This window comes from Macaca mulatta, chromosome 2, assembly GCF_049350105.2.
Source record: "Macaca mulatta isolate MMU2019108-1 chromosome 2, T2T-MMU8v2.0, whole genome shotgun sequence".
Classification (NCBI taxonomy): domain Eukaryota; kingdom Metazoa; phylum Chordata; class Mammalia; order Primates; family Cercopithecidae; genus Macaca; species Macaca mulatta.
In genome coordinates, this window is record NC_133407.1 from 5,200,158 (window position 1) to 5,214,355 (window position 14,198).

General features: G+C 39.7%; 1 protein-coding gene across 2 annotated transcripts in view; it reads left to right on the forward strand.

The window, feature by feature from the left end:
* The first annotated feature begins 474 nt into the window (after positions 1 to 474).
* Positions 475 to 14,198, forward strand: part of ATP13A4 (ATPase 13A4) — a 159,523-nt gene continuing 145,799 nt past the window's right edge. For both annotated transcript variants that reach the window (XM_015132515.3, XM_077991164.1), the window contains exon 1: positions 475 to 812. Coding sequence is in view for 1 of the 2 variants with exons in the window: in XM_077991164.1 (XP_077847290.1) it covers positions 753 to 812 (60 nt within the window). In the remaining variant the exon portion in view is untranslated. The remainder of the gene's footprint in view (positions 813 to 14,198) is intronic.

Consider the following 14,198-nt stretch of genomic DNA (forward strand, 5'->3'; position numbering starts at 1 on the left):
GACTTCCTTAAGTGTTGAAATATCAGTATTTTAGTGATGTTTGATGTTACCTTTGTTCTTTTTCTACATGTGTTTCAAAAAAGTAAACTTAATTTCACATACACTTTAAATAGAATGTTTTTTGCATATACCAGGAAATGTGATTACAAATACCTTTTGAAGAGGATGAGTGATAATTTGTACCTTTTGTAAGCAAACTGAATGAGAGTACTATTAGAAAGCTATGGATTGAAGCCTTCATTCATCAGAGAAAATCTGCGGCTCTGTGCCCTTCCTCTCAACCCAATTCCTTAGGTCCTCTGAATACAGCAGTGACCTGGGAGTTCTTGCATCTGCTCCTGGCTCCTGAGAAGGGTCCTGCCAACTCTGTATTGTCCTGTTGGATTTGCAGTCAGAAGTCTGAGGCTGGCAGGCACTGGGCAGGCAATGAGTTCTTTCCCTGTAAGTTGGGCACAAAAAGATCGGCATGGGAGCAGCCTCCTTTGAGACAGCTGCTCTGAGAGGACGCAATAAGCAGGGAGCAGCCAGAAATTCCTCCTAGCAGAGGGTGACTTGTGGGAGGAGTTCAGTTTGCCAAGTATTGTCGTTTGTTGAGAGAAGGTGTGTGCTCAAGGAGGAGTTTTAACCTGGAGGATCATTAACTCTTTTAGTCAGCTGAGGAGGTGCGGTGGCTCAGTGGCTCGGCGAGTTGGGGTTCGTCCTGGAAGCATCTGCCCAGCAAGGTCAGGAAGGAGGTGTGGAATCACTTTTTCATGGGACACTTTGAGAAGGGCCAGCACGCTCTGCTCAATGAAGGAGAAGAGAATGAGATGGTAAGATTCTAGCCACATTCCCTTCTTCCCATCCCACTCCTCAGCCTGCGAGACACACACACACACACACACACACACACCACACACACACCACACACCACACACACAGACTTCTCTGCAATTTCACTCTGGCATTACATGAGAAAAGGTCATGTTTAAGAAATCTCTCTATCCTGTAAATATAACCTCTGACAGCAGAAATTTGCCAGAATGAAAATATTGTATTTATCTTGTCAATAATGTTTTCTTTTGAAAGAAAACAGAGAGGAGAGAAGCACCGTGCCACTTTATGATTCTTGTTTGAGCCTCAGTGGTATAGCCAGTTCCGTTCCAAACACCGAACAATGTTAGGAAATCCCTAATGTGAGCAGCAGGGTATTCCCTGATAGGAAGAAGCAGAAGTGCCACTAGGTCTTCAACCTTCTCTTCTCACATACCTTGTTCACTGAGTCTGTTGGGCAGGGAAGACATGCACTATTCACAATTATCAGCCTATACACATTTCTATTTTCTTCTAGAATTTTACTTTTGTGGCTTCCTCATTATAGAGATTGGTTACAGAAAACTTTCGGTAGTTTGTTATCTCCTTTGTTTTAGATGCACTCCTATCTCGAGAACTATAGGAAAATCCAAGATGACTCATGCTCAGGATGAACTTAAAACTGTATTTCTCAATGACAATGTAATCAAGAGAGAGTCAGAAATGTGTACTTCTGTTTAATAAGGTCTTTCTGCTGATTGTGTAAGCATAGTCTTTTATGCCAGTAATGATGTAATTAAAATGTTAAAATGTGATGCTCTCATTCAATAATAACATTTCGTCTTCCTGGAATTAATATGTAAATAACAAACCTGAAAGATATTTACTTAAAATGTTTTTCTTGGTTAATTGCTTTAGCCCTGACTATTAAATTCTTTGTTCCTAAACTGGTCTTTCAAGTCTAATCTGCTTACCTGTTCCTATAGCAACAACATTTTTTGGACTTTCAAGAGTAGATCCCTTCTGCTATCAAAGCTGAAAGAATTATAAAGAAGTAAAAGGCACATTAATTCAGGTGCCTTTCTTAACCATATCCTTTACTTCATTCAGATTTGACTGCCCAATGAATTGCCTTTAGCCCCTCCACAAATGTCACCAGAAATGACTTGCTAGCCCACACTGGATATCGTCTTTGTTTCTTTAAAGAGTTTTCTTTAGGAAGTGAATATTTCATTACTGTCGATATTAAGTTGAAAAGTTTATCTTCATCTTGAATACTCTTCACCAGAAGGCAGAGGCTCCTTCCTCTGAAACATTTTTTTTTCTCTCTCTCTCATTTAGAAATACACTCACTCTTTTTCAGTACACCCCTTTCTGCTCTTGGACAATTTGTCTTTCAAGTGCCAATAAGAATCATTTATTTTCCAGAAGACGTTCATGGTTGTAGGGAAACTGTTACCTCTTCTCTAGCGTACATATTCCACCAAAGCAATTCATTAACAGTCCATCTTCATAACGGCACCATCAGATGCATGAGGAAGTCCACCTAGTTTCGTATGCAGCTGGAAGCCCAGTTAGCAGAGGGCTTTTAATATGGAAAGGGACACTGTGTTTTCTGGTGGGCAGTCATTTGGCCAGTACTCTCAGCAGAGGTGCAGCAATTAGTATGCACTCCTGAGCTCTCCATCCTCTTGTGCCTACAGAAACCTGGCCACCTGCCTGTTGCTGTGTCTGACGTTCTGTTCCTTTTTAACTCACTCCTCCATCCCTTGCCCAGAGCAGTAAACTTTAAAAATTATCAAACTATATGTATACATATATTCTACATATTTTGTAGTGATTTTTAGTATACACCGCATTTTCTTGGCCACTAGCTAATTTAGTTTTCATCACAACCCTATGAGGTAGATGCTGTGATTCTTACTTGAAAGATGAGGAAATTGATGCACACAGAATTTTCCGAAGGTTGCATCAACCAGTAAGTCCAGGCGCTGAGGCACCACACAGTGGTGTTTAAGTTGATAGTCTTTTGTCTCTGGACCTGAGCATAGCGCACTGATACCTCTTCCAGTTCTTCCAGAGAACATTGCACCCATAAGAAAACACATTTCCTTCCTTCATAAAACAAAGCTAAGGAGAACATCAACATCCAGTCTTCTTATATTCCTTAGGATCTGTTCTGTTATAGATAATTTGAGTTTCTATTTTCTTCAAGATAATTTGAGTATCTTAAATAAGCCTGTTTCCTCTGACTTCCAGGTCTAGAAATGTGTCACACCAAAGTGTTTAGGCTTGTGCTTTATAATATACTTTACTTGAAACTTTGCAAATGTAATTTCTCTTGTGGTGGAAATTACTTCAAATTTCAAGAGAAAACAACATTCTAGGGTTTAGACTTCATGTCAAATAAAGAAGAAGAATATTCTGAGGGCTAAAGATGCCTAGGATTATCTTTCATTTTAGAGTTAAAAAACCAAAAACAGTCTGGGCGCGGTGGCTAATGCCTGTAATCCCAGCACTTTGGGAGACCAAGGCAGGTGGATCACGAGATCAAGAGATCGAGATCATCCTGGCCGACATGGTGAAACCCCATCTCTACTAAAAATACAAAAATTAGCTGGGCAGCCTGGTGTGCACCTGTAGTCCCAGCTACTTGGGAGGCTGAGGCAGGAGAATGGCGCAAACCCGGGAGACAGAGGTTGCAGTGAGCCGAGATTGCGCCACTGCACTCCAGCCTGGCGACAGAGAGAGACGCTGTCTCAAAAATAAGTAGATAAAAATAAATAAATAAATAAATAATAATAATAAACAAAAGCAAACAGGAGCTAAAAAGCAACCCTAGGTGACCTGAAAGTAATATCTTTAAGTGCGAAATGAGACAGGAGCCAAAGGAAGAAAGAGGCTTTTGGAGGGAGAAGGAAGGAAAGGTGAGAAAGCGCCCTTCAGGGAATGTTCACCTAAATGACTGCCTCAGAAAGGCTTTGAGGAGGAAACTCCTGGAGAGCACTGGGACAGGACAGGAGGCCTGGCTCTCACCGGCCTTGGGCTAGCTGCTTACCTGCTCTAGCCTCGGTTTTTATACCTGTAAAATAGGACTGGTCTTTCTTACCCCTACCAGACTCAGAGCTCTCATGAAGATCAGTGGGGATAATCCATATGAACGTGTTTTGAGAAGATACAGTTCTGGCAAAGTGTGAGCTGCTATTATCTAAATAAAGGTAGGAAGAGCCAGGGCCTTAGCAGTTAACCAATTGAATAAATACTACCCCATAAAAATGAGGTCATCTCTTGCCATTCAGTTATACCAAAAGGAATATGTACTTTTTTTTTATTTTCTTTTTTTTAGACAGAGTCTTGCCCTGTTGCCAGGCTGGAGTGCAGTGGCGTGATCTCAGCTCACTGCAACCTCTGCCTCCCGGGTTCAAGTGATTCTCCTGCCTCAGTCTCCTGAGTAGCTGGGGCTGCCAGTGCATGCCACCACGCCCAGCTAATTTTTGTATTTTTTTTTTTGGAGATGAAGTCTTGCTCTGTCGCCCAGGCTGGAGTGCGGTGGCCGGATCTCAGCTCACTGCAAGCTCCGCCTCCCGGGTTTATGCCATTCTCCTGCCTCAGCCTCCTGAGTAGCTGGGACTACAGGCGCCCGCCACCTCGCCTGGCTAGTTTTTTTGTATTTTTTAGTAGAGACGGGGTTTCACCGTGTTGGCCAGGATGGTCTCGATCTCTTGACCTTGTGATCCACCTGCCTCGGCCTCCCAAAGTACTGGGATTATGGTCATGAGCCGCTGCACCTGGCCAAGAATGTGTACTTTTATTCATAGGCCGTAGAGACTACTTATAAATGGAGAGGAGCTGGGTTATATTCTACTTACCTTGTGCATACTTTGGGAAAACACCAACCTTTCAGTTTCCTTGTTTGTGAAGTGTGAGTATGAGAATGCCTGGGAGCACAAATCTCTTTGAGTCGTGACATTTTGTATTTCTATTTTGAAGGAATTTACAACCGTTTCCTTATACCATGACTGAGCAAAGGTATCATATGGCTTAATTGATTCTAACATTGCTCTTTAGTTACACCTTAACACAATCAGTCTTTTGGGGAAGTGTTTTGTTCCAGTGAGACTTAAAAATTAATATCCCCTGATATTTTTCCCTAGGCCTTAACAAATAAAACCAAAAAAAAAAAAAAAAAAACCCTTTGAATTCTTTTCTGATTATAAAGGTAACATATGTTTATTGTAAAATATTGCAATGACAAATAAGGATCTAAATAATGAAGTAAATATGCTTCATGAGTTTACCACCAGACATGTCAATAAGAAATGCAGGCTGGGCGCCGTGGCTCACGCCTGTAATCCCAGCACTTTGGGAGGCTGAGGTGTGCAGATTGCTTGAGCCCAGGAGTTTCAGACCAGCCTGGGCAACATAGTGAAACCCTGTCTACAAAAATACAAAAAAAGTGTCTGGGCGTGGTGATATGCACCTGTAGTCCCAGCTACTTGAGAGGCTCAGCGGGGAGGCTTGCTTTGGTCCAGGAGGTTGAGGCTGCAGTGAGCTGACATCGTATCACTGCAGTCAAGCTGGGGGGATAGAGTGAGACTGTCTCAAAACAAACAAACAAACAAACAAAAACCTAAAATTCACTTTCTATTTTGCTCTATCTTCATACTTATCTATACTTTTGAGATTATTTGCATCTAATTTATCTGTGTCATGGAAATACGAGGTAGTGGTATTACACAGCATGGTGCAACTGTATTTCTTTCCATTTCTTCCCAACTCCTAACTCAGTGACATCACATTAGTAGCTTGAAATAAATAATGTTGGTGACATTTATGCCACAGAAATCTGTAAATACTACAACGGGACTTCCACCCTGGCCCACCGGAAGGCCAGCTGTTAAATATTTACCAGGACATCACTATCTCCCTTTGTCCCCCTACATGTTAAAAAACAATATGAATATTGTTTTTGGATATCATCCATTTGTTTGCATCATGGCAAAACAAAATTATTGTATTGATTTAAAATTCATATTCTTAAAAAATGCATACACATACTCATAAATATGTATTTTTTAATGTTAGTTTTTTTCGGAGAAAGGATCTCTGTCTGGGTTGGAGTGCAATGGTGTAATCGTAGCTCACCACAGCCTCAGTCTCCCAGGCACAGGTGATCCTCCCACATCAGCCTCCTGAGAAGCTAGGACCACGGGCGCATGCCACAATGCCTGGTTAATTTTCTAGTATTTTATGTAGAGATGGGGTTTCACCATGTTGCCCAGGCTGGTCTCAAACTCCTGGACCCAAGAGATCCACCTGCCTTGTCCTCCCAGAGTGCTGGAATTATAAGAGTGAGCCTCCACACCTGGTCAATATGTATTTTTTAACAAAAATGGAATGATTCTATCTCTACTTTAAAAAGAAGAACTAACCTTTCCATTATACCTACAAATGCCTTATGGATATATATATATATATTTGATAATTAGAGTGTCACATAACTATGTCAATGTTCAAGTTGTGTTTGGATGAATTGTACTGTATCAGCAGGTTTCCCATGTTGCACGTGTATTATGTCTAATTTTTTTTTTTTTTTTTGGTTGTGATGAGCAACTTTGTACTTAGGTTTTTATTTATTTTTCAGATTATTTCCTTAAGATAAAGGCCTAGAATTATTATTACTGCCTTAAAGGGGGCATGCATTTTAAATTTGGATTAACACATCTTGCCAAATTACCCTTCAGAAGTTGTAGTTGTACCAATTTATAATCAGACCAGCAATCTTTTTTGAGAGTACTTGCTTTCTCCTCCATTCATGCCAACATTGAAAATTATCAGTCTTTTTAACTTTGGCTCATTCAGTATACAAAATCGATATTCTGTGGTTGTATTATTTTTACATTTCCTTGATTTGAAGCTGAACACATCTTTATATGTTTATTGGCATTTATATGTTTTCAACTAGAATCTCTTGATTTTGTAACTGGTATTATACCAACCAGCAGTGGGTAACTAAAAACTAGTAGTAGAAAAGCGCGATAAACTCTTTTTGGACTTCCGTGTCATGTTGGAGAACCTAGCAACGGACACGTAACGTGGCAGCGGGTGGTGTGTGGTCGTTGCCACATTGGGAGTCCTGTCATGCCTCCAGCAGGAGCTAGGAACATTTTTTTCCACCAATTATTTGGCTCACTTTGATAGCCGATGTTCGTCTTTTCTTCTCTAACACCCGGGAGCAAAAGCACCTCCCCCACCTCAATAGCCACTTGTTTATTATGCTCCATGAGCACCTCTGAGGCAGTTGCCCATGTTAACTAGTGACCCCACAGATCTCATAGTGGGGGAATTGTGTTCAGGCTGAGACATTTTGTCATTTGAAATGTTCAGGAAGCTGGGCCACTGGCCAAGTCTAATGTCTTTATTCTCGATTCATTGCTGCAGAACTCCCATGAAGTCAACTCATCTTTGATATAAATTTTAGAGGAGTGAAATTTAATTGCTTCTTGAAGACAGTGACCCTGCTCATTTCACATTTTCTTGGCTTCTCCTTTCCCCTTCCCATTACACTCAGAATTTAACACAGTGCCTGGCACAAAAACTCAGGGCATGATAGCATAATTGCAAGCTCCATTAACTGCAATTTTGCATTCTGAGAACAGGGAGGCAGCAGGGCTCAAAAGTAGGAGTGGTTTGAGTAATTTAAAAATAAACCTAGAAAATGTTATGTTATTTATTTGGAGTGGTCAATGGTTAATAGTCTCAGGATTTTATCAGTTAGTTCCTCTCTCCCCCAAGAATAAAAAAAGCTTATTCTTCCGAGTTAATTAGCCATATTATACTATTTTTCTATGAGATACTTTATCTTTTCATTTATTCATGTATAAACTCAACAAATATTTAAGAAACCTCTACTTTTTGCCAGGAGTCCTCTGTGCTAAGGAGGAATTTGAAAGAATAGCAAATAGCTTCTGTTTTCAAGGAGCTCACAATCGAGTGGCAGTGCTGAGTACATAATTTGCAGGACCCAGTGCAAAGTGAAAATGAGGTGTCCCTTGTTCAACAATTATTAAGAATTTCGGGATGGTGATAGCAGAGCATTAAGCCAAGGGTAGGGACCTTCTGAGTGTAGGGCCCTTCTGAGCATAGGGCCCTGTGTGACCGCACAGGTTGTGTGCCCATGAGGTTGTCCCTGCAAGTTGGGGACCCAGGGGTACAAATATAATGAAAGTGTGATATAACAGGTATCATTTTGAAAGCTATGCATACAGAGCTGTGGGAACACAGAAGAAGGAAAAATTCAGTCAAGGAAAACTTCAAGGGGAAAGATGACATTTCATTTCCCTGGAGGTGGGAGTAAGATTTTGAAGAACTTCATAAGACATTCTAATGAATATCCTTTCCAATGATTCTCAAATATTGATCTGTAGAAACACACAAAATAGATTCCTAGGTCCCATTCTAGACCTACTAAATTTGAATCTTTGATGGTGGAGCTGGACTTGGTCAGAATGATTGTGATGCCAGCCTGGCTGACACAATGTGGAAGCCACTGGAAGTTTTGAAGCAGGGAGTAATATGGTAGGATACTTTAAAGGATGTTACATCATGGAGTGAGCAAAGTTGGTTGAAAGAGAGACCAGTGAGGAGGTATTTGAAATAGTCCAGGTGAGAGGAATAGGACTAAACTATATAGCCTTGTCAGAGAGGATGCTGAGTAAAAAGTAGATTTAATAGATATTTAGATGGTAGAATGAAGAAGACTTCATAATCCAAAGACTGGGAGGTAAGAAAGAAGAGGTAACAGGATGAGTAGTTATTAAGGATATCTCTAAGGTTCTTAGCTTGTCCAATGAGGAAAGATGATAATGCCATTTAATCCCCAAAAGAAAAGTAGGAACAAGTTGAGAGTAGGGATGGCAATAGTAAGAGCAAATACTTAAATGGCGATTGATCTGAGCCAAGTTCTGGACTAAGAACTTTGCACATAGTAATGTATTTAATCCTCTCAGCAACCCACTAAGGAATTATCATCTGTCTTTTATGAATACGAAAATTTAGGCATAGGGAGATTAAGTGACATTACCAGGTTCATTTGGCAAAGTAAATGGCAGGCTATGGCTTAAGTCCTTGCCTTAAATAATGGTTTGTTGCCTATTGTTTTTGTTAAATTTTGGATGTGCTACTTTAGTTGTTGATGGTAGAAAAAACATCAGGGTGTAATCGAAAGAAACACAACATTACCAGTATGACCAGCATGTTGTGTTGGTTAGACCAGCATGTTGTGTTGGTTCTAACATGATTTATTCTTACAACCCTAGAGCACTTCACCTCTCTTTAACATTGGCCTAGACCACTTCACCTCTCTTTAACATTGGCCTATTTACAAGGTGGAGATAATGTTACTCAAACACCAGGGTTTCAGTCTAGGTCCTGCTGCTGGCTGCATAGAAAGCCAATCACTGAGACAGCAAGTATTACCAGGGAAGATGGATTTTATTTGGGTGCTGCCACTGAGGAGATGGCACTTCAGTCTCAAATCCATCTCCTGACTGACAACAATTGGGGTTTATGTAGCAGGAAAGGAATGTAACTATATTGGGTAAACAGGAATTAGGGAGGAGTAAGGAAATCATGAGGGATGAGGGACCTGGTTTCTCACTGTCTGAATGTGATGATCTGGTGAGTTTCAGTTACTTGATACTATTCAGGAGTCCTAGGGTGGGTTTCCTGAGGGAGGGCCAAATGTAAATTTTAATCTTCAAGACCTGGGTCAATTTTAGTATTTTTATTTTAAAAGACTGTAAAGATCACTTCTATGGGACAATTGGGCCAGTTTCAATAATAATTCCATAGTGGATTGAACCAGGGCTCAATACAGATGATTTCTTGGGGTCCTTTCCAAAACACACACACACACACACACAATTCAAACCTTTTTAAAACAGATAAAACCACTGTGAAACATCTTAAGAAATTTAAGTAATAATTTGTTTTCAAAGTGCTGTGAGTTTTTTGGTCAATGAAAGAAAAACGTATCTGGAAACATTATATCAATGGGAACTGGCAATTTATGGCAGTTGTGTCAATTACTCATAAATAAAGAAATAAGGAGTAAATCTATTGGCCAATGATTAACCAATGCTGAACCGTATAGGGTCTTCAGGCCCATGGAAGACAGAGCACAGGAACTTGAGTTGGCACTTTGGTGAGGGAATTGGTCATTTGCTGATGGATCCAGAAGAGATTCATTTTGGGTGCCCATTTCAAGGCTGTGTAAAGACTAGAGAGATTAGGTTGACTCAACTAAATGGCCAATAGCTACTTCTGAGTGCCCTTCATATAAACCTTGGTAAGCTGCCTGAAACCACAGGCTGGGTAGAGTTGAAAGGCAGCTCAGAACACCATCTCCTCAACTTTTCCCTCAGCCTAAGGCTATTCTTATGGACAATGAGTACAGCTGTACCTGAAATGACCCCTCAGAGAAAGAATAGAGAGGAGGCCCAAATGTCCTGAATGCTTTCCAGAGAAATATAATGTTCCCAGGCCAGGACACTCTGATTTCAGTGGGTACACACGCAGAGCCCTGGCTGAAACTATAATCACTTCAGCATTTCCAGAATCTGTTGCCTTATTTGGGGAACTATGGCTGAAGGATTTTGAAACTCTGGTACTCTAGTTTCAGAATCAGTACTTAGAAGATAATATTGTGAAAAATGATTAATGTTTTGAAGCCAGTTCTAAGACAATACTATCCAAGAATTAAGTTTGGGTAGATGGAGAGATCTGAGACTGTATCTTATTTCATGTTTATATTTAACATGTTACATTGACTTTATTTGATATATTTCTGATGAGATGAATTAAAATGTGTGCATGTATTACAAGAGTTTCTCTCTTCTCTCCTGACTCAAGTGGGTTGTTAACCTCAATCTTACAAAAGGAGGCACTGAGAAACCATATAATTTACCCAAACCTGGCATCTAAGAAGCAGCAAAAACAGAACTTAAGCGTAGGCAGATTGACTTCAAACCTTCTGCTCATAACTCAGTGTACTTTATGCTTTTGATGTAGCCTGTTATTACTAATACAAGTACTAGTACTGCTGCACAAGCCCCACACAGTACTCATTAGTTTAGCAGTTATTTTATACTCTGGGCTTATTTTGAACTTGTGAGAAACAAAACCTCCAGATCTGTTTTTGTACAAGTCTTAAATCTCTGATCTTTTGGGCATAGACGTGATTAGGATCACAGGTGTTGAAATCAAAACATCTGGATACACCTTCAGTTTTTAGTCATCTCTGCATGCCTGTATTGCAGAAATGGTCTCTCTTTGTGCTCCTGTTCCTCTCCCAGTGGTATCCTCCTGGGCGTATGACTCTGCTAGGCTTGCAGTAGAGGTAGATAGGGTTATCTGTTGCACTTGTCCAGACTTAGTCTTAGCCAATCCCTTTGTATCTTAGCTTCGGGGAGTAGTGCTTTCTCAATATTCGTATTCTCCCTCTCTGTGGCAGCCAAATCTGTCTTATACTTGTAGTTTTCTTGGGTAAGACTTTCTTCTCCTCCACTAGCTATTAATTGCATTTGATTTTAATGTAGAATCCTGGTTTCAGAATAGTCAATGGTAAAAGTTTTTGCCTTTAACCTTCATCCAGCCTCAATTGATTTTTGCTTGTGTCCTGGCAGATGATTTCTTACACAGAAGTAATTGGCTTTTGCCAATTACGATCTCATTCCAGAAGTTTAAATAGTAGGAGAGAAGAGTCCAGAGAAGTAAGAGGGAATTTGAGCCTGTCTCCTGGAGCCATTAGTTGCCTCTTTCAGACCTATGTTGCCAAAGGGAGCTCTCTCTGATGTCCTCCTCTGCCCCCAGTCTGTCTGATGAGCACCAACTGATGCTTGGGAAGAAGAGTTTCTGAGTGGATGCCAGCCCCTTTCTGAGTCTCAGACTTTTAGATATTCAAGCTAAACTGATGTTGTAGTCCAAACTTGGCGTTTATAAATTTGTTAAAATTTTAGCTAATTTCTTCTTATCACTTGTATGGCCAACATCACTTTCTCTCATGAGCTGCAAAAGGTAAAAACATTGTTTTAACCTGTTTCTTTTTGAAAGAACTTGTTCTTTGGAATTTGGTTTACTTGATTGCCTTGAAACCTTAGCTATCTGAGGGGTTCAAGAAAATTTATGACTTTGTGGGTTATCTCAATTTTTTCCTGGTTGTTAGGGTGAGTGTGATGTTCTTTGTAGCATTCTACATTCAGAAGCAAAAATCCTCAAGAAAGACCTTTTAAAATCAGATGAACTATGTGTTAATGATTGTCCTAACCAGTTGGTTAAGAGTATATGATGCTGGTTTGGCAAGATTTGTTTAGTGTTGCTTACTTACTCTTAGTGATTTCTGCATTCTTTTCCATGTGCCCATTTGCCAATGGGGTTGTTTGTTTCTTGTAAAGGTTCAAGTTTCCTTATAGTTTCTGGATATTAGACCTTTGTCAGATAGATTGCAGAAATTTTCACTCAATCTGTAAATTGTGTGTTCACTCTGATGATAGTTTCTTTTGTTGTGCAGAAGCTCTTTAGCTTAATTAGTTCCCATTTATGAATTTTTGCTTTTGTTGCAATTGCTTTTGAAGTTTTTGTCATGAAATCTTTGCCTGTACCTATATTTTCAATGGTATTGCCTAGATTTTCTTCTAGGATTTTTATAGTTTTGGGTTTTACATTTAAGTCTTTAATCCACACTGAGTTAATTTTTGTATAAGGTGTAAGGACAGGGTCCAGTTTCAATTTTCTGCATATGGCTAGCCAGTTTTCCCAGCACCATTTATTAAGTAGGGAATCCCTTCCCCATTGCTTGTTTTTGTCAGGTTTGTCAAAGATCAGGTGGACATAGATGTGTGGTGTACTTCCTGAGATCTCTATTCTGTTTCATTGGTCTATGTGTCTGTTTTTGTACCAGTACCATGCTGTTTTGGTTACTGTAGACTTGTGGTATAGTTTGAAGTCAGGTAACCTGATGCCTCCAACTTTGTTCTTTTTGCTTAGGATTGTCTTGGCTATGTGGACTCTTTTTTTTTTTTTTTTTTTTTTTTTTTTTTTTGGTACCATATGAATATTAAAGTAGTTTTTTCTAATTCTATGAAGAATGTCAATGGCAATTTAATGGGAATAGCATTGAATCTATAAATTACTTTGGGCAGTATGGGCATTTTCACGATATTGATTCTTCCTATCCACGAGCATGGAATGTTTTTCCACTTGCTTGTGTCCTCTCTTATTTCCTTGAGCAGAGTTTTGTAATTCTCCTTGAAGAGATTCTTCACTTCCCTTGTTAGCTGTATTCTTAAATATTTTATTCTCTTAGTAGCAGTTGTGAATGGGAGTTCGTGATTTGGCTTTCTGCTTGTCTATTGTTGGTGTATAGGAATGCTTTTGATTTTTGCACATTGATTTTGCATCCTGAGACTTTGCTGAAGTTGCTTATTAGGTTGAGAAGCTTTTGGGCTGAGAAGATGGGGTTTTCTAGATATAGGATCATGCCATCTGCAAGCAGACACAGTTTGACTTCCTCTTTTCCTATTTGAATACCCTTTATTTCTTTCTCTTGCCTGATTGCCATGGACAGAACTTCCAAGCTGGGTTTTATTGTTATACTTCACAGGGAGCCCTCTGATAACTCTAGGATTACACATCCCTAGGTACCACTTCAGTGGAAAAAAGAACTTGCCTTTCTTTCAGTAGTCTTAGCCAAATACTCTTTCTTCTCACTGGCTCGGACTGGATCATTTTTGCTTTTTAAATTTATTTGTGTGGCCATCAGAATACCAAACTTGTCATCACAAGCTCTCTCCTGGAGTTGGAGTCAGAGTCAACTCTGCATGAAGCACCACGGCTACAAATAGCAAAGGGTGTGGTTTGCCAGAAGAATATTGGGGTATTGGATACTGTTACTTGGAGTGAGAAAAATGGGGTGGGGTGGGCCAAACAAAGAAACAAACAAACAGAATTTCCAATCTGATGGTCAATATATAATCAGTGAACTAACTGAAAAAACAGTGTTTAAAGTTTTCAGGTCCCTGAAGGTGATTTTTTTTTGTCAGAGATAATGTCTCTGTGAAATGGTCTGTGAGGGGGTTAATAATCTGTAAGAAATAATCACGGATAAATGGTCTGCGAGCAGGTTAATAATCTGTGAGAAATAATCACACATAAGTAATCTGTGAGCAGATAATATCTTTGTAAAATAATCTGTGAGCGGGTAGAAAAAGGCTTTTCGAAAAACATATTATTTATTTTTCTGATTTTAAAAGTGAAACATGTTCAATGAATAAAATGTATAAAATATAGAAAATTATAATGTAAAAGAAGAACCACAATGATGCCGTCACCCACGGCAAATACCATTA